This window comes from Zosterops lateralis (assembly GCF_965231275.1).
Source record: "Zosterops lateralis genome assembly, chromosome: 6".
Taxonomy (NCBI): Eukaryota; Metazoa; Chordata; class Aves; order Passeriformes; family Zosteropidae; genus Zosterops; species Zosterops lateralis.
The window spans coordinates 58,372,163-58,399,458 of NC_139761.1; the positions used below are offsets into that span (position 1 = coordinate 58,372,163).

Sequence of the window (27,296 nt, forward strand, 5' to 3'; positions counted from 1 at the left end):
TATAATAGCAGTGTGATAACTGCACTGTGTGAGTGTGTACACCTTATACCTTACAGAAATAATAATGTGATGGGTGTATTGCGCTGTAGGCCTCAGCAAGGTATCAAATGTTAAAGTACCTGTGTGTACCTGAGGGAACTGGATAAAGCCTTCAGTTGTTTCCACACCTGCTGGCTGACCTCTCCCAGGGATAAGAAAAGAGTGACACAAACCAGAGCCCTGGAGGAGAATTAGAGAAGGATTTGTTCACTCTTGGTTATCAGAAATAACAGGATGAAGCCACAAGGAGGAATAAAATACATTGACTGATGTGCAGGATGTCATGCAGATAAGTCAGAGTGGAAAACCAAAACAAAGAAAAGACTCTCCAACATCCAAAGCTCCCAGGAATGTTTGAGTGATGCAGGAACCTCAAACCTCAAAGATGTGTGACCTCAGTGTGGTGACAGTGCCCAGAGAACAGTCTGGACCCTCAGGAAGGTGTGTGTGAGGTGACAGTGCCCAGAGAACAGTCTGGACCCTCAGGAAGGTGTGTGTGAGGTGACAGTGCCAGAGAACAGAGTCTGGATGTGCCGCTGTGTTCAGGGGCCCAGAGCCAGAACAGCCCAGCGCTGCCATTGCCCTTTGTATCCCCTTTTAAACTTCTGACAAATATTCTAACAGTGAACTTTCGTTCTTTTACAATGCTTCAACCTGCAAAGATTCCCATTTTCTGTATCTTGAGAGATAATCCAAATTTCTCTATAGATGGTTTAAGGTTAACTCCCGTACCCGCCGTGTCACAGTCCGGGTTTCGGACCGTGAGAAATTCCAACTGTGGGCCCGTGGGGTTTGAACATAAACCCACAACGTTTGTGTCTATCAATGGAACAATAAAGCGCTGAAAAGGCAAGACAAGGCGATGTGCACGAAGGCACTGGACAGGGTTCTGTGTGCCGGGAACTTTCCTGTCCCGGGCCGGGAACAGCCGGAACCGGGATCGGGGCCGGGAGGGACATTGGGGGTTATCGGAACGCGCTGCGCATGCGCGGGGCCCGCTCCGCTCTCGGTGCTGCCGCCTTGTGGGCACAGCCGGTACTGCAGCTCCCAGCGCTTCCCGCGGCTCCGCCGGCACCGGGACATGGAGCCGGGCTCGGAGAAGGAGGAAGGGGGGATCCAGGGGAGGCGGTCCCGGGGAGGGGCCGGGGCGGGGCCCGTCCGGAGGGGGAAGGTCTGAGAGGGGGCGGGGCCAGAGGGGGAACCACCACCCCCCCCCCCTCCGGAGGGGGCCCTCCCTCTCCCCCCCGGGACCCCTCCTAACGAGGGGCCCCTCCCTCCCGGACCCCCGGGGACTCCCCGGTGTGATGCAGGGACAGCCGGAGCCCCGGCGGTGTCGGGCCGGGTATTGAACCGGACCGGGGGACACCGGCCCAGCGGGCCCGTCCCCTGTGGGGACTCCCGGGGACCGCGGGGGAAGCCGGGTCCGGCCCTCTGGGCTTTACTCTCCGGTCCCCGAGCCCCGCGGCTGCGGGGAAACAGGGAGAAGGAGAGAGAGGAAGGGAACAGGGGGGCACAGGGGGTGGTCGGGGGCAAGGAAGGAGGGCAGGTGAGGGGGTCGGGGTGAGCAGAGAGGGAACGGGACGGGTGGATGAGGATGGAGCACAGGTGAGGGGGTCAAGGAGCAGAGGAGAAACCAGGGAAGGGGAATAGGAAGAGGTGCGGTGGAAGGAAGGGTAAAGGAAGGAGGCGGAGGATAGAGGAGTAGGGTTGGGTGTGTAGGGGATGGGGAGAGGGGAGCCGGGGACCGGGCCGGGGGGGTGTAGGGGGTGGAGAGGAAGGGAGGGAAAAAAGGAGAGGTTTAGAGGAAAAGAGACAAAGAGAAGTATAAAAGCAAAGAAATAGACACAGAGATATAGAGCCCGGCCCAGCACCAACCTCCCCCACCAACTGTCGGAGACCAAATAGCTCCGCCAGCCGCTCCCCGCGGTTTAAATACCCCCGGCCCCACGCCGCGCAGGCGTTCTGGGGCCCCTCACAGCTGGGCCGGCCCCGCCCCGCCCCGCCCGTAAATCCCGGCGGCTCCGCGCCCGCTCCGCTCTCTGCGGAGGATGCTCAGCCCGGGGTGCGGCGGGACCGGCGCTCGGAGCGCGGCGCGGAGCTCGAGGCGCTGAGGTGGGGCCGGCTCCTGCCGGTGTCGGCGGGGGATCCCGGCTGGACCCCGGCGGGTGCGCTGCGCGTCCCGGGGCTGCACGTCCGGGGCTGGGATTGGAACCGGGGTTACCGCGGCCGGGAACAGCCGCTCCGGGCCGGACACTGGGACCGAGCTCGGCACCGCCGCTGCTGCTCCGACTGCGGCCGGTGCGGGGCCGGGGTCCCGCTGGGGCTCCGGGCAGGTCCCGCTGCAGTGACCGCGGGGAGCCGGGGCTGTGCCGGTGCCGGGCCCGGCAGGACGGCGGCCCTTCCCTGGAACAGGCGCTGGATCGCGGCTGGAAGCGGGCGGGGCGCGGGGACCGCCCGTACCGGCCCCGGGAGCCCCCGGACGCCGCCGCTCCCTCAGCGCCGCCCGCCCCTGTTCGCGCTCCCGGCCCGGCCCCGCCGCGGCTCCCACGGGGATGCGGAGTCCCCCCGGCCCGGGCAGCCCCGAGGCCACCGCAGCGACCGCCTCGCCCTCCCCCGTGCCCGCAGGCCCAGGGCGCCGCGGAGCGAGCGGCTCTGCAGCGCCGCGGGCCAGAGGAGCCGCCCCGGGACGGCCGCTGGGGCCGAGCCCGGCACTGCCGCTCCTGCTCCGACTGCGCCCAGGGCGGGACTGGGGCCGCTCATCTCATACACCGGCCAGCGGAGGCCTGATGCTCTCCCTCCTTTCCCCCACTTTCTCTGGGGATCGCACTCTCCGATGGAAAAAACCTCTGCGTTTAAAAGGCCAGTGAAAACTGCCTACTCTTTATTTCCAGGTCAGAAGACATCCTGAGTAGGAAGGGACAGAAAAGGAGCATCAAGCTGAACCCTTATGTCAATGGTTCATCTGGAGATTGAACCCACACCCTGGCATTTTCGGCACCCTGCTCCAAACACGCCAATCTCAAGTCATGGCAATGTCCTGCCTGGGACGGGAATGCCAAGTGCCAGCAAGGGAATTCCTGTGCCAGTGCAGCTCCTTCTTTGATGCTGATACTGCTTTACACACCAGCCCCTGGAATGTCCACGGGTAGAGCTCCATGGCCAGCACTCCACCATGGAACACCACAGCTTAACCCTGGTGTGACAGCAAAAGCTCTTCCCATAACCCTGATCTCCTGCCCTTTGCAGCATTTCCCTGATGGCTCTAAAGGTGCTTATGCCACGTCCCTTTCCAGGGAGAAATGAGCAAGATGAGCCCTGAGGAAGCCTTGGCCCATGGCCAGAGTTCTTCTGGAGAGGGGCAGGGCTGCTCCTGCCTGCAGAAGGGGCCTTGCCTGCAGGTGAGTGTTCACAGCCCAAAATCACAGTGGGGGCCGAGGCCCAGGCCCTGGCTGTCTCCTGCTCCCTGCCAGCAATGTTCCCTGCTGTCCCCTGCCGTGCCCCAGCTGCCTGGGAACACGGGCTGGGAGGAGTCTGGCAGGGCCAGCAGCCCCTCCTGTCCTCGGCCCCTGCAGGGGAGGAGCTGTGCCTGCAGTGCCCTGCCCGTGGCAGCAGCAGCCAAACCCCGGGCCCAGGGATGGCCCCGGGGCGGCTCTCCCCGGGCTCCTGGAGATGCTGCAGCCCAGACAGAGGCACCCACAGCCCAAAAGCTCCCAAGGAACACCTGCCATGGCCTGGGAATGGGGCTCGGGCTGTCTGCAGAGGGGCTCAGACAGAAATTCCTGGTTCTCACCTCCCACAGCTGCCAGGTATGTCCTGGCCACCCCAACTGCCCTCCCTTCCAGCCTGGGGATATCATCTATCAGCAATATTAAAGCCAAGGGAGTTTCCCTCACAGAAATTAAATCCCCAGCAATGCTCTCAGAGATGCCATAAAATAGAAGGTTAGAGTCAGGCAAATTTATTTGGATGAAGTTTGGAGTTTTTCAGGGAGCCAGCTGGAAGTGCAGAAGGCTTTTGCAGGTGGGTGCCACTGGAGGTGTGCTGAAGGCAGGGATGTGCATCCCTTTCCTGGGGGACAGGAACTTGCAGAGGCCCCTGCTGAGGCTGTGAAAGGAGCTGAGCTCCTGCAGGGAGAGATTCCTCCCCTGGGCACAGGGGCTGTCCCAGCACGGGCCAGGAGCAGGTCTGGCCACCACCTTCTCCTGCTGGAAAACATCACCTGGAGCCCCAGCTCAGGGCGTGGGATCTGCTCAATTCCAAGTAACTCCCAGGGGCTGGGGGATGAGGGTTTTAAACAGCAAAATCTGTGAAATATAAACCTGTCCTTGTCCTGATGCTGCTGAGCTTTCTTGGAAGCTCCATGGGCGCCTGACACAGCTGGTGTGAAACGGGCAGCTCTGCATGGGAATGTCCAGGCTCCACAGGGCACTGGGAGCTCATTGCAGTGGGAATTGAGCAGGGAATTCTGGGCTCTGGGTATCTGAACTGGCAAAGGTGACAGTACACCCCAAATCTGGGCCCTGCACAGAGAACAATCTTTGTGCTGCCCTGGCAGCTCAAGCCCCTGGGCTGGACATTTCAGCAGGCAAATGTATAGAATGATGTGGATCCCAGCAGGCAGCATCCCCCAAAGGGACAATCCAGTCACCTCCATTGGCTCCCAGAGTGTCCATTCTGTTCCCCACAGGTGCCCTGGTGATGCCAGGGGGTTTCTCCTGCCCCTCTCCAGCCAGAGGCCTCTTCTCCCTTCCCCACCAGCTGCTGCCAAGGAGGGAGGACACAGTGAGTCCTGAGTTCACCTCAAAACACTCATTCCCTCACCTAGAGGCCCCCTGAGATCTTACCCCCAAATGTTCCCTGTCTGTCCCCTTCTGATTTCCTCAGTTTTCACAAGAAAGCATTCTTTCTCCACTCTGGAGATCACTATGAGCTTTACTACCCAAGTTTTCCCTACCTGTTCACTACCAATTTCCTCATTTCCACCTCAGTATTTTCACTCTTTACTCTATGGATGCTTTCAATTTTTACCCCCCAATCATTTCCCTACCTGTCCATAACCCATTACCTCAGTTTACCCCATGAAGTGCATCCTCTCTGCCTCAGATCACCTCAGATTTTACACCTGAAATTTTCCCTACCTCTGAGGACCTCATTTTTACCTCAAAATATTCATTTTCTACTGTGGAGATTCCCTCAAGTTTTATCCCCAGATTTACCCACCTGTCCACAGCAATTCCCTCAGTTTGTTCCTGCTCTCTCCTAGAGATAATCTCCCATTTCACCCCCTCAGTTTTCCCTACCTGCCCAATACTGATTACCTCCTTTTAACCTCAAAATATCTATTGTTTCCTCTACAGATTAACGCATGTTTTATTACCAAAATATCTAGTTTGTCCCCTGTATACTAACTAGATTTTAAAACCAAAACCACACAGGGTTATGTCTCTTATCCCCAAAAGGTTCATTCTGTCCCCTACAAATTATGACAGGTTTTTTCCCCAAAACACTGACTGTTCTTACAGAATTACCTCAGAATTTGCCCCCCAAATTCAACGTCATTTTACCTACTGATCACTTCATTTCTACCTCAATATGTTCATTCTCTGCCCTACAGATCTTCCCAAGTTCTACCCCAAAAATTTCCTTCCTTGCCCCTAGTGACTGCCTCAGTTTATGGCAGTGTTCACTCTCTCCATAGAGATTACCTCAAGTTTAACCCCCAAAATTTTCCTTTACTCTCCACAACTTATCACCTCATTTTTACCTAAAATATTAATTCTCAACGTTTAGATTATTTCAAGTTCTTTCCCCCAAATTCCCCTACATGTCCAAATTCCCCACCATGTCCACTATTGATTCCCTCATTTTTCCTTTAATATTATTTACTTTCTACCATGTAGCTTTTGTCAAGATTTACCCCCCAATTTGTCCACCTGTACCTAGTTTTTTACTTCAAAATGATCACTCTACAGATTATATCATACAATTTTTCTCAAAACTTTTCTCTACATGCCACTACTCATCACCCCCGTTTTTCCTCTTTTTTTTTTTTAGATTTTGTAAGTTTTACCTCCAAAAATTTCCTTACTTGTTCACTACTGAGTACCTCATTTTTACTCCAAAATATTCATTCTGTCCCCTGCAGACTACATTGAGTTTTACCACCAAAACTTTCCTTCTAGTACAATATCACCTTTTTTCTACTCCAAAATGTTCACTCTCTCCCCTAAACATCACCTCAGCTTTTCCCTAAGAAATGCCACCTGGCTCCCTTCAACATCCCCTCACATTTTCCTACACAAACAGTTCTCGTGTCCCCTCTTAATTGCCTCAGCTAAAAATGTCACTTCTGTCCACTCTACAGTTATTCCAGGTTTTTCCAGTCAGGAGTTGCAAGGAATTCAGGCAAGTGACATCAGGGACCAGTTGGAAATTCAAAGGCAGAAAGAGAAGATCCACCAACAAAGGGGAAAGGCTTCAGACAACATTTCTGCAGTTGATTATTATTTTAATTCCCCAGTGAGAAGCACATAAGCTCACAGCCATTCAGGCCTGACAGTCCCTGCAGGGAGAGCTCAGCACACACCCACAGAGGCAACTCCATCAGCTGAAAGAAAGAAGAGGAAAAAGGAGATTTCTTTTGTTTCCAGGTTATTTCAAGTTCTCAAACCCAAACCAACCTTTGCTCTTGATTTGGATGGGGTGAATCCTGAGCAGTGGGCACAGGTCATGCCATTCCTGCAGATGGGAGTGAGGCTTTCTGGGGAAAATCAGCCGATTCCCAAAGTTCCCTTCCTGCCCTGTGCCTGGGGTGCACAGGAGAAAACCTCTTCCATGAAGGGATTTTGCTGGATCTGCTCCCCTTTCCTCAGGCAGCTCTGGGCACTCTCTGCCCCAAACACAGCCCTGGGCTCCTTTGCAGGCTGCCTCCGCAGGGAGGTTTTCTCCAGGACAAATCAAGGAATTGCTCATGACCCAGTGGAGATTAAGTTATCGCAAAGGGAAGTAAAGGATAAATACTCCCCTAAAAGCCTTTGGGATCTGCTGGGCTGGACTGGGAAAGGGACATTCACTCCCTGCAGGGTAAATACACAACAACCTCTAGCACAAAGGAGGAAAACATAGAGGGGATTGTGCACAGAGTCCAGAACCAGAAATTCATCCCAATTGCACAGAGTCTGGAATGGGGGAAAGCACAGACAGGGGCACACATGGAGACTGGAATGGAGGAAAATGCAGATGGCATCACATGAAGAGTACAGAATCAGGAAACTGTGGACCAGATCATGCACAGAGTCCAGAATATGGCACAAGAGGGACTGGAGGACACACAGACTCCAGAATGGGGGAAAATGTGGACTGGATGGCACAGGGAGTCCAGAATGGGGGAAAACGTGGAGCAGATTGCACATGGGGTCTGGAATGGAGGAAAACACGGACAGGATTGCACATGGAGTCCAGAACTGGGAATTCACAGAGTGGATGACATGAGGCTTCTGGAATGAGTAAAACAGACCAGATTGTGCAGAGTCCAGAATCAGGAACCCATGGACTGGATTGTGTGCAGAATGTGGGAAAACATGGCCCAGGTTGCACACAGAGCTCAGAATCAGGAAAATGGACAGGAGCTCTCATGCAGTCTAGAACATGGGAAAACACAGAATGGATGATGCATTGTACAGAATTAGGAAAATGTGGATGGGATTACGTGTGGACTCAGGAACTGGGAAAAGACAGATGGGACTGCACAGGCAGTCTGGCATGTGGGAGAATGGGGAGTGGAGGGAACTAGTCCACAATCAGGAAAACATGGACAGGATCACATCATCCAGCCCACACTGGGAAAACCCTCTGGTCAGAAGAAATCAAAAATCACAGTAAATCACAGGAAAAGGTAACAGGGCAAGGGACAGCTGAAGGGTTGGGATCACAGGCAGTGTCTGTGTGCAGCAGGCACTCAGTGTGTGCTCTCAGCCTGTGCAGGGGCTGGGGGGCACGCTTGGCCTGCACTTGTGGCATGTGCATGGGATTGTCATGCTCAGGAAACGTGTTACTGCAGTTTGGGCTCTCACACAAAACTAAGCCACTCTCTTCCTATTTTCAACTCTCTTTGCATTCCAGTCTCTTTACCACATCCTCCAATCCCTGCCCTGTCAGCACCAGAGAAAGATCTTATTTCTGTACTACACCTAAACACAGAACTAGACTGGCTGCCTGTTACTGACAAGACCAGGTTGGAAAGTCCATGTTCAGGGTCAGACATCAAGGCCAGAGGTCAGTAATCGGGGTCAAGTGTCACAGTCAGGGGTCAGCAGTCAGGGTGAAGGGATGCAGGTCCTCACTGTGTGCCCTGTGTGTGGCAGGTGTGGGGACAGTGCAGGGCCAGGGCTGGGTCTGCACTCGGTGAGTTCATGGATCCAATGAGCCCCACCCAGCCCAGGAGCAGCACCCCTGGCACAGCCCTCCCACAGCAGCACCTGCAGGCTCAGGATGCCACAGCCAGGGTGGGGACACCTTCAGAACCACCCTGAGTGTGTGGCAAAGGCAGTTCCCCCAAACACAGCCAGGATCAGGAATAGCCCTGCCCACTCACAGCCCTCACTGTGCTCTCATGGCAGCCTGGGCTGATGGCTCCAAGGGCAGCGGAGAAGGACACTGCAGACAGCCCAGGACGTGTTTCTGCACCCACAGGGGGAGGCTGAGGCCACAGGGAGCCAAACAGCCCCCAGGGCTGGGAAGTTTGATCTGTGGGACAGGAAGGTGTTAGAAAAACAACAGCAGATCAAATGCAGGCAAAACAGAGGAGGGAAGTGCCTCCAACCCCAATGCAGACTGTGAAAAGCTTGTGAAAGACTGGGCTGTTTTCTTCCTTCTTCCATACCAGTCTCTCCTCATCCATAGTGCACATCCAGAGAGGAGCAGCACTGCTGTGGAACTAAGGCCTCAGGTCAGCTGTACCCCAGGCTAAGGTGACCTTCTCCTCAGGGGCACGGGGAATTTAGGCTCTGCCTAGAGGAGACTCCCACTGGAGTTTCAGGGAGAGCTGCTGTTGGGCTGCCCAGAGCTGGCTTGTTTTAATTTTGGTTTTGTGTGCAAAAAACAGTTGGAAATTATTTTCTCGCAGAATTTTCCAAGCAAATCCATAACAAAAGCATGACCTTGCTTATCTGGCTGGGAATCCTTTTTCTCAAAGTCTCTCTGTAGCTGAGCACTCCAGGCTGTTCCAATGTGACAGCAGATGGAAAAACCTAGGATGTGCAAAGCACCCAGCTGAGTTGCCTGGCAGCATTCTGGAAGAAAATAAATTGTTCAACTGTTTATTGCACAACAAAAAAATTAACTAAACCAGCTCTGGGAAACCCAACAGCACCTCTCTTTAAAACTCCATTGGAAATCTCCTTCAGGCTGAGACTAAATCACCTACTCCAGTTAACTTGTGTGCACTTGGACTGCTTTGTGTGGAAGGGTCAGTGTAGTTCCTGTGCCCTTATGTACAGAGGATGAAACCAAAAACCCATTCTACTCCACAAAACCAAAGAGAAAAAAATTAGAAGAAATTAGATCATGCACTAGAAAATATCTAATTGCCTTTGAATGCAGTGCCCCAGAACTCAGATGTTCATTAAAAAAAGAAAACACACAATATGAACAAAAGCACTAAGTATTAGACAAACCTTTCCACACAAGTGTCATCCTGCAGAGTGGTTCCCCCAAGTCTCTTTGCCTCATCCCAAGCCCTTCTCCATCCTCAGGGTCACTGCACTCACTCCAGGGTACCTGGCAAAAAAAAGGAGCAAGTGGAGACTTTGTGGCTTTCCTGGCACCTTCTCTCTCTGGCAACCCAGGGCAAAGCAGAGCCTGCAAGGAAGGCACAGATCCTCCTGCCAGGGCAAGGACTGTTCTGTCAGGGGCACACGGTCAGCAGCACAAACATGGCCGTCCACTCCCGACAGGGAACCTCAACAGGATCAACCTCTCCCTGCTGAGGGATCCCGCAGGAATCCTGGAATTGGTGACACTTGTTAGCAATGCTACCTGTGAGCGGCAGCTTTTCTTCTGGTCAGAGAAGAGGAGGAAGTGAGAATGTGATGGAAAACAATACAGTGGCACCAAGGTCAATGGAAAATAGGGGGAAGAAGTGCTCCAAACATCACAGGCAAGTATAGCAGAAGAGAGGGAGGAAACGACTTTTGTGGATGCCTGGGTTGGGCCACTTGCCTGTAGGGCCTGAGATCCAGCCCCAGGGACACCCTAAGGCTTCCCCAGAGCAGCTGGGAATCCCCTGTCCCAGGCCAGCCCTGCAGAGCCCCCCCAGAACTAGGAATTCCCGCGGGTACTCCACCCGAAGGCAAAGAGGCTCCGGCTGGGCTGGGACAGGGCCCGGCTGGGACAATTGGCTGCAATCAACAGCTCACACAACGGCCCCAGGGAACTGCAGGGCTCTGCCTCCGCCTGCCTTATCCCCAAAGTCTGCCCAGGGCTCAGGGAACACGCCAGGGAGCTGCTCTGGGCCATGGAGCTCCCAGTGAGGCCACAGCTCTCAGCTCATGACCTTGTCCAGTTCTCACTTACAGAAAGGTCGACGGTTTTCCAACTCCCTTTGCTGCTTCTCTCCCTCTGCCAGGGTCCCAACAAGCTCTACCCCAGCTCTTGTCCCACCCTTGCCAGTGACCTCCAGAGAACAAAAGGTGCAATTCTGACCCCTCATTATCGCCATAGACTCTACATTCACCACTGGGCTCAGCCTTCTGGAAACAGGAGCAGACAAAGCTCAGCCTGCTGGGGCTCATTTGTCCATTCCCTGCTCTGCTCTCACAAACCCTTCAGCCAATGCCAAACCTGCACATCCACAGGGGAGAAGCAGTTTATCCACAGCCACTTCTCCTCACACACATTTCCCATTGCAAATCCAGAGCAATCCAAGGGCTTGTTTCACATTTCCCTAAGTGCAGCCCAGGTCCCAGGGACACGAGCACACCACATTCCCACAGGGTGCCAAGAGAAGAACCTGCAGGAACTTTTGTGTGCATCTTTAAGAGTGAGACCAAAACCCAATCCTGCTCTGTAAAAACAAAGAAAACTGTAAGAAATTACACTATAGAATAGAAAATCCATACCTTTAACCCAGGCAAGGATTTAACTGCAGGAAGGGACCGCCTGGAAGGAGAATGCTGCCCCACCAAACACAGAGCACAGAACCAGGGCCTGCCCCAGGGCCTTAAGGTCAGTGTGCTGCTTTGGAGGGAAACCAGCAGGAGGAATTCACTATGCACAAATACTTGGGGAGAAACTCCAGGTCAGAACTACAATTGAATAAGAAATTACAATAAAGGCAATAGCACATAAACAATGGCTCAAAGCAGTCAGAACACAACCTGCCATGCTGTTGGTCAGGGTGGTGGCAGCAGCCCCATTAAATGGTGGCTGCAGTCCCATGGGAGGGATGAAGAGTCTTGTCAAAGCAGGGAACCTGTGGAAAGCTCTGGTCCTTCTCTGGAGCTCCAGTGGTGCTCATGGAGAGCTCTTGTCCCCTGGGCATCCAGCAGCTGCCCCAAGTCCCAGATCACTCCCCAGGGACAGGTGTCCCTACACCAGACAGGCAGGAATGGTTAGTGTCTCCTCCAGGGCAGGGAATTTCACCACGGGCTGATAGAATTCTGGGAGTCATTCCTGATAATCCTTGGCATCCCAGAGGCAGAGATGGCCCCTCAGGGTGGATGGTGCTGCTGCTTCCCAGAGAGCGTTTTCAGGATTGAGTCCTGGCAGAGATAAAGAAATGCAGCTCCACCCACTTCCACAGCTGAGCACAAGGCAGTGCTCATGGGGGCAGAGCACAGACTTTAATTACGCCCCACAGTGTAACCCAGGACAGTCAGGAGAGCTCACACTGCACAAAATAACTCACATTTCCCACAAGATGCCTCTGCTTCCCCTGGCTGCTCCTGATGCACTTGAGAGTGATCTCCATGGGAGTTTTGCCATTAAACTCCCTACAGAAATCAGTAAAGGTGAACCTCAAAAGGTTGTTTTGCTTGCTGCATTTCCAAATTAAAAGCAAGTAAAGAGGCTCAGCATCATACACAGTCCAGCTGCTTTTCTGTATCACTCACCCCACTGTGTAACCCCATCACAGAGCTCAGTCACCTTTCCCTGCAAGGTTTTCAGGCTGTAACTCCCATCTCCCAGGAGGAGCCCCAGTTAACAAAAGCACCCCTATGCCCCTGGCCCAGGCAGGAGTTCAGCAACACCACCTGGAAAGGAAGCAAAACTTCACAGCTCCTGTCCCAAACACTGACCCTGGCCACAACAAAAGTTTACGAGTTGGAGAAAAAAAAGCACGAAAAACTCTATGCCTCCCATCCGCTGCCTAACAGGCTCTAATTCTACACTGCAAGTATGAGTTAGGAGTTTAACTGCCAAAACTTAAAGATTTAACATCATTGTTGTCTATAAAGGAGCTTCCTAAAGCAATTATCTGTCCCAGCAGAGAACAAAACCCTCTGCATTCTACCAGAAACCACAGGAAACTCAAACCAAGGGTAGAGACTCACAAAGAATCTACAAAAAGCATTCTTTCAACCTTAAAAAGGTCAGGAAAAAGCCAAATTAGAGCAACTATTACCTGCTAACTCTCCTTGAAGAAGAGCTAGGAGGTCTCAGGCACACTACAGGAGACCCAGAGAGCAACAGCCCCTCGGTACCAACAGAGCTTCAACTGAGGCCACCAAACATTTGCTCACCACCACACCACATACTTAAACATAACGTTAACTTCAATACAGCTTAAACAACTGAAGCAAAACACACACTTACCGCACCCAAACAACCCAGAAGAGCCAACCAGTAGCACAGACACAAATGAACACCCAGAGCCTTCAACCTCGAGCCCTTATAAACCCCCTCCCAGCTCGTGATTGGCCGATGCGCTGAGGCGCTCACAGCGCTGATTGGGCAGTGGGCCCAGGGCCCCGCCCCGCCCCGCCCACAGGTGCGCGGCGTCCCCGCCCCGGAGCTCCGGGAGCCGCAGGTGGGGCTGAGGCACCGCCCGACCGCCGCCAGGGGGCGCTGCCGCAGGGCCGTGTCCGTGCGAGAGCCCAGGGACAGCCCCGGCCCACACCGCTCCGGAGCCGGCGCTGCCGCGCCCGTCTGCTTTAAACCAGAATGAGGGGACAGCACGGCGTTAGATCAGGGACGCCAGGGGACTCACCAGAACTCGTTACCCCTTCCCCCACGGCCGACCGCTGCGTTAGGCGGCAATGAGGGAAGCGCGCGCCTCGCGGTGCCCGCGAGCCCCCACGCTCACCTGCGCGCTGGGCGGGGCGGGGCTCGGCCACCGCTGTCCAATCAGCGCTGCCGGCGCCTCAAGCGCATCCGCCAATCGCGAGCCGGGCGGGTGTTCATAAGGGCCGGTGCCAGAGGTGGCCGCGTTTCGGAGTCCTGCGGATATTCTGCGTGAATGTGCGGCTTTTCTGGGGTTTTTTTGGGTTTTTTTGGTTTTTTTTCCTTGGTGAGGTAAGAACTCGCTTCATTTGCCTGTTTATTAAGTGCTATGTTTGTAGCAATAGTCAAGTGTGTACGATGTACTGGAGAGCAGGTACTGGGTGGCTCCCGGTGAAGCGATGCTTGCCTTGAGGAGCTGTTGCTCTCGGTGTCTTTCAGATTTGCCTCAGGATCCCAATAGTTTTCTCTAAGCAGGGTTAATATGTAAAGATTGCTCTAATTGTGTTTGTTGTTTTTTTTTCTGGTCTTTTTGGTGCAGCATGAGTGCTTTCTATATATATTGTGTCAATTTCCAGCTTTGGTTGTAGCTTCCCATGGAGCTGGTAGAGGCTTTTGCTCCTGGTGAGAGAGAGAATTGCCTTGGGAAGTGTTTCTACCACACAAAACTTTGCTGAGTCTATGATAAGGTTTTATAGGTCTGAGTAAGGCTGGTACTCTCAGGGAGGGTTTGGGCTGTGTTGGGAGCAGGAGGCACAGATGTTTTCCTCTCTTAATTTTTCCAGCCTTTAATTTCTTGTTGTGTGTGATTGTGGCTGGGGTTAGTGTCTGAGACAGAGCTGGAATGCTCTGCTCCCTCTCCAGGACCTGCTGCTGGTCCTGCCTGTCCGCTTGGGGTGGGACTGTGGGTGTGTTTTTGATATTTCAGCCTCTTCCTGAGGGGTAGAAATTGCCAATTGAAACCTTTGTAGGTAAAGGTGTCGGAGCACTGGGATGTGGTTAAAGCTGGACTGCGTGTGATGCCAAAGTTGTTTATTAGCCTTTCATTTAGGGAAAAAAAAAAAAAGTATGAGTCCTTTGTGATTTCTCTTGTTTACTGATTTATGTAACAAGTTCAATGGTAAAATTTCCTTGGAAGTTATTCTCAAGTGCTCAAGAGCAATTATAGAAAGTAGAGGCAGCTTTTGGGAAATGTGAATTATTTTATCTAGCTTAAGCTTTCCTAACCTTAACACACTGTCTCCATGTCTTATGTGTTTGATTGATGAGTATCTTTCTATTAGAGAGTCCCTCTAGCAGCTAGCAAATTCCTCCTGTTAAAGGTTTGTTAGGAATTGCATTAGCTGTGATAGATTAAAATCCATAAAGGCTGCTTTATAGATTATTTTATAAATGGAGTATTTAGCCCCTTCGTTGCTTGTAGAGTACTTAGAAAATGTAATGTAATTTTTCTGTCTGTTCTATGAGAAGTAGGTGAGGGAGTTGCCAGCATGATATGCAGTGGAAAAGGTGACACAGAATTCACTTGTTGTCAATAACCTCTTTCCCTTTGAAATAATTTCCCAAAGCTCCTGTGGAAGTCAGCACTGGGGAATGTAGGAATTTCATGCTCTGGGAAGCGTTGGTGAAAAGATAATTGCTCTGATACCCTTAGGATGTCTGCAGTGCCAAAACCTTATCCCGCTTGCATTTTCCTTCTCTGTAGCTCCCAGGCACTGAAGCCTGCTTGGCTTTGTTGTTTCTGTTCCCGGGATTCCCAGATCCCTGCAAGATCTGGAGTTTCATCGTATCAAAGAAGGGGTGAGGATGAGTTCTTAATGGATGGGCAGGGCTGTGACTCGGCTCCCAGAAGCGAGGAGGGTGCCTGCAGCTGGTGGAACACAGGAGCTGCCCGGGCTTCCCTCTGCTGCTTGGGTTCTGCTTTTGCTTTGAGCTCCTCGGAGGACTTTTTTTGGCTTTTCTGGCCTTGTCTGCCGTGAGTTTTCAGCCCCCCATGAAGCACAGCTGTGTGCGAGGGCAAGGAGAGGGCTGGAAGCAGCGGTGGGAAATGCTCTCTGGAGGCGGCTGCTGCTGCTGGAGCGGCGGAGCGCTGGGCCCGGCAGTGAAACCCGGCCCGGCCCCACTGGGGCTGGGTGATGGGGACAGGGCCCAGGGAACGCTGTCCCGGCGGGGGATCGGGCTGTGGGGTGTCTGTGGGGGCTGATCCCGGCCCGCAGTAATCCCTCGGTTCCAGGTTCTCTGTGCCTCTAGCAGGAATGAAACCCGCCCAGCCCTGGGCGGAGCAATGGGGTCTGAGGGGAGGGAACTCACCGGGCCAGAGGGGCTGGGAATGGGGTGTGAGACCTCCCTTAGACATCTGGCTGGGGAGCTCACGGACATCGAGCAGCACTCGGGACAGGCTATGGTTGCTTTGTTTGGCTTTGATGTTCTTTTAGGATTTTTTTATTATTATTATTGACTGGGGTAAATGCTATTTAATTTCCTGGTCGGCAGGACCTTTTTTTCCTATCTCAATTCTGTTGTGAGATCTGATGATTTTGCACTTGAAGCTTTGTGTCTGCCAAATTCGAGATTTGGTGCTTTTGTCCATCTCGTGTGTGTTTTCTAGTCTAAGTGGCTGATTGAGCTCTTGGGCCCTGTGTTCAAAGGCAAGGAGGTGTCTTCTCAACAGCTTAGAAATGAAGAATGTGTTTTACAGATAGACTTCAGGTGGAACATGTGCCAAAGATAATTTGATGCAGCCACAGGGATGGATGATCCCCACACAGCCAATACCAGCCTGGAGCCACCCAGAGACTGGGCACTGCCACCCTGGGTGTGTGTGGGAGGGTGCCAAAGCAGACACTTTGAATCCAGCTTTTGAGTTTTGTTCCTCACACAGAGAGTGGTTGGGCACTGGAACTGACTCCCCAGAGCAGTGGTCACAGCACCAAGTCTGACAGAGCTCCACAAACATTGAAGCAATGCTCTTGGGTCCATGGTGTGACTCTTGGGGATGGGTTTGTGCAGGGCTGAGAGCTGCACTTGATGATCCTTGTGGATCCCTTCCAACTCAGAATATTTTGTGATTCTTCTGGATTCATGCAGCCCAACTTCCTAGAATCCTGGAATGGTTTGGGTTGGAAAGGACCTTAAAGCTCATCTTGTTCCACCCCCTGCCATGGGCAGGGGCACCTTCCAACTAGACCTGGTCTCTCCAACCTGACCTTGAACACTTCCAGAAAAAATGCATTTCCTATTCAGTTGTTTGGCCATAAAATGTAAACATGCACTAATCAGGATTGACAGCAGTAGAGCAAAAACGTATTGCTCTAAGTTTAAAGAAGTGAAGTTTAAACAAACTGAAACGACTTCCAGGCTACCCTGAATCCTTTTCCTCCCCATGGCATTGGTATCATAAGAAAAACAACATATTCACATTCTCATTGCACATTTGTTACCACTACATTCCTAGTCAGTCTGGTAAACAAATAACTTATTAAATTTCAAAGAAATATATAAGTTGTGGTTGGTAATGAATGAGAATTACAGAATCATTAAGGCTGGAGAAGACCTCCAGGGTCATCAAACCTTTGACCAAATGCTGCCGTGTCAAATAAACCACAGCACTGAGTGCCAAGGCTACTCTATCTCTGAACATCTCACGGATGGCAGCCCACCACTTCCCTGGGCAGCTCCTTCTGATGCTTCACTCTTTCAGTGAAGATTTTTCCTTATATTCAATCTGCACCTCCCCAGATGCAACTTGAGGCTGTTTTCTCTTCTCCTGTTTCTGTTACCTGGGAGAAGAGACTGATCCCCACCTGGCTCCAGCCTCCTGTCAGGCAGTTGTAGAGGGCAGTCCAATGTGTAAAGTGTTCTCTTTTCCAGGCTGAACACCCCCAGTTCCCTCAGCTGGACTCTCCAGACCCTTCTCCAGCTCTGCTGCCCTTCTCTAGACTTACCCCAGCACCTCAAAGCCCTTCTTGCAGTGAGGGGCCCAGAGCTTTAAATATACACTTGGATAAATCTTTTCCTCATCAGGTTCTTAAGGTTTGTTTTACTAACCGACAGGTATGACGAGTATACTTTTTTTCTATCCAAGCAATTCAAAATATGTTGGCAATGGTCATATGCTTGTATGTTTATGTTTTGATGTTTGAAAAACAGAAGAGATCTATTTTTTTTAACAAGAAAACATTTGAGCTTTCCACACCTGTCTTTTGCAGTATAAACCTCCATAGATTTGTCAGTCAGAGCATAGCACTGGCATCCAGCTGGGACAATTAAGTTTTCTTACTAAATTGGTGGTTTTCTTACTAAATATGATTTTACTGACTCCCTCTAATGGAAGGAGAGGGCAAGGGAGGTCCTGCTTATCAAGTCCACAAGCAAAAATATTTGGTGAAATATTTATATTAACATTGTCTGATATTACTCACAACACCAAATTAACTCCAACACTGTAAATGGCAGTAGTCATAAACATTGCTTTTCATTTCAGCCCTGTTTGTGTCCAAACTAAAAGAATTTGTGGGGCTGTTGGTTGAGGAAATACAACATCACATGACTGAGTAACCAGAAAAACAGCAAGGAATGCTCATAAACAAGATGTGAATACTTTTTTTAAAGGAATGTGGTGTGTACACAGAAAGAGGACCCTGATATCTGACAATGCACAAGCAAAGCAGAAGCTAGATTCCTGTCCTTATTTATTCCATTACTCCAGGGGAAGAAATATTTCATCTGTGTACAGCTGCACTGGGTAAAGCCAGTAGTTTAGGTTCTCCTATGGTGAACTAGGCTTCAGGAACCAAAGAGATTGTAAAGGAGCCTGAAAAAAGTGAACATCTTCCTAAATATTTCAGTTAAAAATCCCAGAAGAAATCTTAAGATCTTAGCAGGAAAAAAAGCATTTACAATAGCAAAAAATGAAACACTTCTAAGGCTGAAGCCATGAACCACAATTCCAATCTGGATCAGAAAGACACTGTCTATAGTTATGATGGAAATGCAGCTGTTGTCATACCAGCAAGTTTTTGATACTGAGGTACTTCTTTTGGCTGGACATAAATTCATACTAGGGAGAAAATAATGGTGATTATAAATATGGAAAAAAAAAACCCCCAAAGCTAGTTCCGTATCAAGAGCAGAGCACTTCTACTGAAACAAATATCAGAAGCACAATAAAGATGACTGACCAGCATTGTTTCCTGTTCAGAGAGGATTTTTGGGAGATAGAACCCCTTAACTATTTAATAATATTACAAGTCAGAGTACATTACGAAGCTGCAAAGAATAAAATAATGTGTTATGATAACATACAATAACAAATACATCTCAAATTTAAGATTGGATCTGTGTAAAGAAAATTAAACTGCGAATTACCTGAAAAAGGCTTGCTAACTACCCAAATGCCAACACTTACAGTGCTCATTAATATTTTTCTCTGTGATTAATTGTGGTTGTATTTGAATTAACAGAAAGCATGGCAAAGCACAGAAGCAAAGTTTCCATTTTCAAACAGAGACAAGTTTATTTTGTGGCTTATATAGCTGCAATTGGTATGAAATCACAAGAGGATTCAGAGGTCATTGGCAGTGAAACACAGGTTTTCTCAGAGTCAATCAGAACTCCTGCAGCTGTAGCACGGAGGTTTTTTTCAAACTAAAAACAACTCTTCTGAAAGAGTTTGTGCTGGAATTAACTTGGTTCCCCACCAGCTCCAGTCCCAAGGTGGTAAAATGTGCACAAAGACTGTACAGCTTCTACCCCCACGTTGTAGTCCAGTTTCTAAGCTAGTTAACTTTAAGAAAGTAAAAATATATCAGTAGACACTTTCCTGGTTACTTCTAAAATGTAATGAAAGTACAGTGACCAGGTACGTGCAGTCACCTACAAAAAATGTTTGCAGCTCAAAGGGCAGGGGATAGGGAAGAGACTCTTTAGACTTAAAAAAAGAAAAGGAAGAAAAAAAAAAGCCCTTAAGAGTGAAGAACTGCTGAAAACCCGCAATCTGTTGGATAAACAAAAGAGGTCTTAGGTGCTAAGTCAAGTCTCAGAAAAGCACCAAATTTATCTCTGAGGGTAGAGAGAGGAACAAAGGAAATGGGGAAGTGGTTCAAGGGTTCTTTGACAGGAAACCTGTATTGTGCAAAACCAGGTCACACGTCCCCAGGGAACCTGTAAATCCAGGAGTTCCCCCTGATTTGTCAATCAGGGTCAATTACTGAGAATTTCCAGGCCGTTCACGCTGTGGTACACCCATGTCGGTTATCAGCTCCTGAGTTCGAGACAAGCACTGCAGATCGGACCTGCTGCTTTTTCTCTCTTTGGGGCGGGCTTTGGGGCTGGCGTTTTCAGTGGGGTTTTTCTGTAATAGACCTTAATGACTGCTCTTAGACTGGCACTTAGGATGTGAATCAGCAGACAGTCAGTTATGCAACTGCCCGCTCTTTAATCTCCATAGAAAGCACCATTCACCCCCTGTGAAGCCACATCTCAGCAAACATCAGAAAACACCAGAGCACAGCTGACCAGTAAACAAACATGAGCAGTTTGATGTAAAACTCCCACTTTGGCCATCTTCTCTAAAGACACTAACACAGTCCTTCATTTGTAGCCCGTGACTCTAATAATGGAAGAGTTCTGCCTTAAAGAAAAACTAAACAAACCGATGCCGTAACACCGACGCAGATTAATTATTCTATTAATATAAATAGAATATGTATTAAACATAGAACGGAGGCAGCACCAATCACTGAAAGCGATACCATGGTGAAGCAGCACTGAGCATTGAAATTGAAATGCAAGTAACGACTTGAAATAGGATGTTCGTTTCCACAAGTGGAGCAATTCTTAAACTCATTCTTAAAAATAGGCACCATGTTAATCTGTGCATAAGAAAGAAAAGCCTCCATTTCTTTTCTGTTTTTCGCTCAAGGTGTTTAAGGATCAGTGTAAGGAAGCTCAGATACTTTGACTCCGAGTGGAGCACAGATGTCTAAAACAGGCAATGTTTGTAGCACTTCCATGCTGCATTTAAGACCGAATATGCAAAACCAGTATATAACAACTCAGATACATATGAAGAAAAGTTACTATCAGGATACATGCTTGCCCGTTTAGTCTGTTTCCCAGAGAAAGATATTCAATCTTGGCTGTTTGACTTGCCTTTTGAACTAGTCTGATACATTACTGAAGCATCACATAGTCCAGTTAATGCTTATGTGAATAATATATACACATAATGACCATGTAATGGTACTGTGGTCATCCATTTCTAGATCTGTGATCATACCCAAAGATCTTCATCTTGCTTTGCAGGGCTCAGGCATGGGAGTGAGCTCCTGCGTGTCAGCTGAGTGCCGGGAGCTGACTTTGTCTGCTCTGGCTCATGTCGGAGTTAGATGAAAGGGGTTTAGGCTAATCTGGCCTGCCTGAGAGCTGGGACAAGTCACACCCCACAGCTCATTCCTGCAGCTGAGCCAGCACAGGCTGTTTTGTTCTGTCACAGCACCAAAGGACATCGGCCAGAGCTGCCTCAGGTCTGCCCCGAAACCAAAAGCCGAGGCACGACCTGCTGCAGCTGTGAGAAAAATGGCTCTGTGAGGGCCACCACCACCCTGGCACACACAGCTGGGCAAGGACATCACTAGGGAAAGAGAGCACACAGAGGCCCAGCTTGTGTCCTGCCTCCAAGCTTGCAGGTAAGCTGAACTCAGGGCTTTTCTGCTGTTATGGCCTCTCCTGATGTTTGAAGGTACAGGCTTTTGTGGTTTGTTTGGGTTTTGGTGGTGTTTTTTGTAAGAAATACCTTTAAAAAAAAAAAAAAAAAAAAAAAAAAACCAACAGCAACAACGAAAATCTGGCTGGGAGATTTCCTGAAGAGAGAATATGGCCATAGATACCTTTTCAGTCAAGAAACAGCTTAATAACACTTTATGTAGCTCACAAGACTTTCTAGCGTGTTTTCTTTTCTTATGATGAATTTAGGTGTTTGTTAAATCTCCCAACGTCGTGACTGAAAGAAATCCCGTGACCCAGCATTACCTCGTGGAAGGAGATGGAACTCACCAGCTTATATGGGGCTATGTTGTCTACACAAATCCCTGCAGCCACACACGGGATAAATTCTGTATCTCCCGAGCTGCCTGGTGGTGAGAGAAAAATGCCAATGTTATAAACAGCTGTGCCCCATCAGCTCTTGATTTACTGAGGCAGTCTTGCTAACCCCAGAATCTGTAAAATGCCTCAGCGTGGGGAGGTTGCATTCACCTGGGGGAGCCAAAAACTCTCGGGATGAGTCGCGAGTGATTTAAAGGCTGAACACGAGATGGCGCCAAGTCCTTGTAGCAGCACCACGTAAATTTGGATAATTTCACATGTCTCAGGTGGAATTCCAGTTACAGCAAGCAACCGCATTAATGGCTTGCTTAAATGTTTGTTAAAATGTTGAACGAAAGGCACAACACGTTCCTGAAAGGCTTTTTTAAGGACTGCATGACTTTCATTGACACAGTCAATGAAAGCTTCTGGAATAGAAAGAGAAAACTGGAGGGAAAATCCCCAAACTTCTCAGCAAGTATAGCTCTCTCTGGCAAAACTATCTACATATTAAGGATTTCTTTTTTAAGTGTATCATGTCTATCCTAGTAAGAAGTCCTCTATATCATGTGTTCTGCTAAATGATGACAGAGGAAAAAAAATTAAAAAGTTCTGGCTTTGTATCAAGTAGCTGCAGCTATCCTGCACAATCTCTATATTCTATTTTTTAAATGCAGGATTTCTACTTTTATATAGGGGTAAAATGCCTTTATTCAAACTCTCAACTTGAATGTTGCAAAGAGATTCCACCAAATAAAATAAACCACAGGCATATCTTAACCACTTAAAAGAGAAAGTTTTCAAAGGGTAAGAGAAGGTTGAACCAGAGGAAATTGGTGATGTGACTGACCACAAATCTCTGCTCAAGATAAGGCAGATTCTAGTGAGACATAATGGATTAGCTGCATGGAGCCCATGGGGAAGGATTCTCCAACACATAATTTCCTGTCTACAGCTGATTTATCCCCATTTACCTTAAAGGAAATCCCTGAGCATTTCAATGGGTCACTTTTTTTTTTTCAAAAACAAGAGATTACACAGTACTGCAGCTTTCACAGCCCTGCATCATAGTGTTTGTTGTTCTAATGCTGGTGTTTCACAGCCTGCAGTCTGTGAGGACCACGATTTGGGGGATGCAGTGAAACCATACTGTGACTGACCTGTACTGGAGTCTTGGAGTAAAAATTTCATCAAGAAGGATGTGAGATCTTGTGAGAAATCTTGAGTAAATTGATACTAAAATATCCAAATGGTTGGGAGCGAATTTAGATTACTTTAGTTGCAATTAATTAACTCTCCTTTATAAACAGGAAAATCACAGCTTTATAAAAACCTTTCAGGAAATATAACAGCAATTTGAACCATACTACAAAGTGATGTATCAAAAGATGATTTTTTTTTTTTCCTGCCTTAGAACCATGAGTTTCTACCCAGGGAGCACAGCCATTTTAGAGCTTTCATCTCAGTGTGTTTTGGCCCTACAGGGGCTACAATCCATTTTTCTGCATAATCCAGTAACAGGGCAAGCAGCACAAGGAAAGGACCACTGGAACCATCAACCTAAGCAGCATTCAGGGAAACCTGCAGGATCAAAAGTCTGGCCTGAACTGAAATTCAGCATTGTCAAAGTGACCCATAATGTGACCATGACGCTGAGGAAGAGAAATTTGGTCACGTCTGCTCAATAAGTTTTAACAGCATAAAAACAAACCCCGATGATTAAATCTCATTAGGATAAACTGTGGGATCTCACATGTGGGGTCTCACAGATAACTCTGGTTTTTGAGATGGAAGAAATGAAGATGATTGCTAAAGCCATGTCCAGCAGTGCTCTGCCTTGGGGCTCCTGACTTGTTTTTCTCGTAGCCTTTCCGAGAAGGATGATTCTGCTCTCCCTGAATAAACCCCATTGTTACATAAGAAAGGCAAAGACTCAGCACAATGCCAGCTTTGTGACGGTCATGGGTCTGCACCACTGCAGCAAAGACACAAACCACTCTCAGTGAAGGGGCACTTCTGGAATGGTAATTAGCCAAGAAGCCTGCACAGCTGAGGGAGTGCTCCTGGAACCCACTACACTGAGAGGTGCAGAAATAACTCACTTACTACAGAGGTATTAAACAGGATAGACAGGACCAACGAGCTAAAGGCAGCCCAAAATTAAGATTCTCTCTGCTTTCTGGTGGTGCAGCAATATTATGCCAAATGAAGAAACAGAGCTGTAAATTCATGGCCCTTGAACAGCTGGGCTTGTGCTCTGCTCCCTGTACTCCTGCCTGCGCTTCCCAAGGGAGTGGCAGTAATTGCAGGGCCTCCCCATTTCAGGCCCTTCCCCTTCACAGCACTGGGGCAAGGCCATGCTCGCCTTCCCAGACACTGCCTGACACTGCTTCTCCCAGTGAAACGCTGGAGAACAGCATGTACCAGCAGGGGCTTGGCAATTCCAGCTCAGAAATAAACAGGATAGGGGGAGACAACCCTGCATCATGGAGTTTGTGAGGTCTCAGGTGCTGCTTCTATCGTGTGGAATGTTGTCCAGATGACCTGCCCTAGACCTCCAGTGAGTTGGGAAAAGGAGAGTTTTCAACTAAGTTTTCAACTAAGTTTTGCCCAGATTGTTCTAAATTCCACTGACTCCTTCCCAAGTGGTTTAGCAATACTCAACAAGTAGTGCTGCCCAATAATTTTTGGTATCAGTATTAAGAAAGATGCAAATGTTATCAGCCAGTGTGATTTTCACTGCTCCTCTACATGACCTGTTTGAGAGGAATACTTTGAAGTGGAGAGAAAAGACAAGAAACACTCAAAAGCCAAATTAATCCACAGCCCGTGGATCCTTGCCAGTTTAAATTATTCTTTAGCGTGTTCAGAGATGTTTCAAAGGGACTCTACTTCCAGTTTTCTCTCTCTCCCACCTTGGGCATGTCTGCTCTGTACGTGAGGTCCAATCCTTTATCTGGAATATCTGGTATGTGATTCATAGCCTTGGTGTTTCGTGTGAGTTTAAAGCAAAACTGAAATAATGTGTCATTCTTCCCAAGGTCAGAGAGTGGCTCAGCCGGTAACAGGGAACAAGTTTTAGCACCCCAAATAAAGAAGTCTAGATTAGTCTAGGCAAAAAGAGATTCTAAAACCGAGGGAAAATGTTGTAAGCAACAAAATTACGTTAAAACAAGGTGTATATTAGACATGCTTAAACTATTTAGTTGAAAGACGTAATTATCCCAGAAGGAAGACAGCAAACTGCGGTGGTCGAAATACAACCACTCCACAAAGAGGGAAGAGTAGGTGTTAATTGCATTGTATTATGTGTCTGGAACCTCTTTATCTCGCTTTCTACTAAGTAGTTACTTTTGTTTAGGCAGCTCCGTGAAAAAGTGACGTCCCCAGAGGCACCCAGGGCTGCTGTGAAAAGAGTTGTGCCAGTACAGCGCAGGTGACCCCTTTGGTCAACAGAAACCCTTTATCAGATTTTTGCTCAGCCAGGCGCCCCAAGCGACCAGGGAACTCCCAATGACCAAAACTCGCAGAACTTTTCATATTTCTACGAGTGACCCTGGAATCTCTAGTGACAGAAGAAAAGCTACGTTTCGTGTGTGTGTTTTTGTTTAACACCCGTGTACTTGGAGCCTTCCTGCACCAGAGATTTTTTCAGTCATTAACAGAGCATTAGAGGCTGATTTTTAAGCAGGAGTCAACAGGGGGTGATATGAAATAGTTGTAACAACATAAACGACCTGTGCTATTATTTTACTAGGAGAATTAAAGTAGGTAAGAAGCGCTGTAAGTAGAGAAACACCTGATTTTTGGAGTAGTTAGTGTTTTTCTCAGTCGATACCATGATCAGGAACAGACCCCCGGGGTGTAGGAAAACGCACCAAAAAAACTACTCGTGGTAACACTTCTTGAAACAACATCATTTTGATTCCAGCAATAGCGAGGAGGGGAAACGCTGCGCAGAGAATTCCCTGAGCGCAGGAATTCCCTGGAGCACCTGCCCGCGCGGGGGGGCCGGAGCGCCGGGCACCGTCATCTGGGGGCGGCCCCGAGCCGGGGTCGGGCCGGGGCTGGCATCGGGAACGGCATCGGGATCGGGCTGCGTGGGAAGGTCCGGCTGCAGCCGCCCGAACCCTCGGTGCGGGAGGCGGCGGAGCGCGGTCCCGGCTGTCCCGGCTCTGCGGAGGCACCGCTGGGCACGATCAGGAAGAGGATCGGGATCAGGAGTATCAGGATCAGGTCAGCGAGGGCTCGGTGGATCCGGGGTGTTCCGCGGGGCCGCTCCCGGCGCTGTGGCTGCAGCAGCGCCTGTTGCTTCTCGCCGCTCCATCCCGCTGGGAGCAGGGCTTTTAAATAGACGCTGTAAGGTAAATATTTATTCTCGCGGCGAGCAAAGCTCCGAAACTCGAGTTCGACTGGCAGGTCGGTAAATAAACGGCTTTATTGACGTAGCGCAGGGGGTTCAGCGAGCGCTGGCGGTAATGACACCCAACTGCAGCCGAGCTCTCTGAGGTGGGAGCCCACCCACTTCCTCCCCTCCGCAAGGCTTTGACAATTAACTCTAAAACGCGGCGTGTAGGGTGTCAGTGGTGAAAAAGAGGTTGTTTAAAAGGTGTTCAGGAAAAGGCAGCTGGAAGATGAAGCTGGCTGTCGGAGCAGTACGGAGATAAGGGAGGTAAGGGCATGAGAGGATGTCAAGTGATCCCCAGTCCCATCGGCTAGTACTGCCAGTGTCGCGCTGCTGTGGTAAGAATACCTCCTCCTGGCATTTGCAAGAAGCATAAGGAACCACCCTCTTTCGTGTGCCGTCCTTTGCTCAGCTTTGCATGGGGCAGAAGAGGATGCCGAGTATCAGTTTGGCAGGTCAGCCAAGTCAGGTCAGCTGCGGGTCTGACTGTGCATGGGTGCAGTGCAGTGTGTGCTTTTGAAGGCTTGCGGGTACCAAACTTTGTATTTCCACGGCCAGAAAGGTTGTTTACAGTTTCAAATGTTTAATTTTAAGGTTGCAGAAGGAGGGGAATCACTGAGGGGTAGTTTTCTGGGGTTGTGTTGTTTTTTTTAAAAAAAAGAAATACGCGAGGAAGTGTATTAAAGACTTCATTCTGCAACTTGTATGGAAATGTAGGTGGAAGAGCAAAGACAGTAGAATTCCAGCATTCCATGTTTATTTATTGAGTCTGCCTGTGTTACTGATTTTTACTTGCATCTGCTGCATGAACTTGTTTAAAACCAATGAATCTTTATGCTTCTCTCCATCTTTCTAATGGAGAAATACTTGGAGTAGAACTCGGTATACCAGGAAAGTGAAAGGTCAGACTGGGACAAACATAAGCAAACACGGTTTGTTGTTTTTTAAATTATATGGGTTTTCCATCCACTTGCTCGTGATTCCAGTTGAGAACAATTGCAAAGGCCTCTTGAACCTGAAGGGAAACCCAGTGTAAGTTAAAGCAGAGGAGGAACTCAAAAGACACTTAGCTTTGTTTTAAGGACAGGTGTAGCTTGGTACCAAAATATGAGAAAAATATAATATGTAATAATAATAAAACTTATAATATATACAATAATTCCAAGTCCTCAGTAACAAGGTTTAAGCTGAAGGATAACTCAAGACTGGTCTCACCACTGACTGCTGAAGGGTTTTTTCTGTTGTAGAGACACATGATTTGTCTGTAACTCTTTTGAACTAATGTTAGCATCACTTTTGAAAATTTAAATGCCTTATTTACCGAAGCCAGGTAGTAATCAAGTGTCTTGATAAATATACAGCAGGTTATCTGTCACACATCTGGGACTCTGCCCTGTGGAAAGCCCAAATTAAAGGGAGGGGGCAGAAACTGCCTGATCTGTGTGACTGGTAGGAATTGGGCTGGGAGCATTGTTCCCTGATTGCAGGTTCCCTGGCTGCTGTCATCTCCCATCCCAGGAAGCAGAGGAATTAGAAGGATGGTGGCAGA

The 27,296-nt window shown here is 49.2% G+C and overlaps 1 protein-coding gene and 1 long non-coding RNA gene across 12 annotated transcripts in view; one reads left to right on the top strand and one right to left on the bottom strand.

Moving 5' to 3' along the window:
• Positions 1-6,448: 6,448 nt before the first annotated feature.
• LOC310910433 lies at positions 6,449-13,349 on the bottom strand. The gene is made up of 3 exons (XR_014590346.1): positions 13,247-13,349; positions 9,714-9,816; positions 6,449-6,646 (listed from the first exon to the last, which is right to left on the bottom strand). It is a non-coding gene; the product is annotated as an uncharacterized lncRNA (long non-coding RNA).
• A 139-nt stretch (positions 13,350-13,488) lies between these two features.
• The window catches only part of PPFIBP2 (PPFIA binding protein 2), a 101,188-nt gene continuing 87,380 nt past the window's right edge, over positions 13,489-27,296 (top strand). For 7 of the 11 annotated variants that reach the window (XM_083863097.1, XM_083863107.1, XM_083863109.1 and 4 more), the window contains exon 1: positions 13,489-13,551. In XM_083863097.1, the coding sequence (XP_083719223.1) occupies positions 13,496-13,551 (56 nt within the window). In that variant the 5' untranslated portion in view covers positions 13,489-13,495. Of the gene's footprint in view, positions 13,552-25,427; positions 25,579-25,664; positions 25,707-25,938; positions 26,015-26,190; positions 26,203-27,296 lie in introns of those variants that run through there. The other 4 variants (XM_083863110.1, XM_083863112.1, XM_083863114.1 and 1 more) reach the window with 4 other exon arrangements.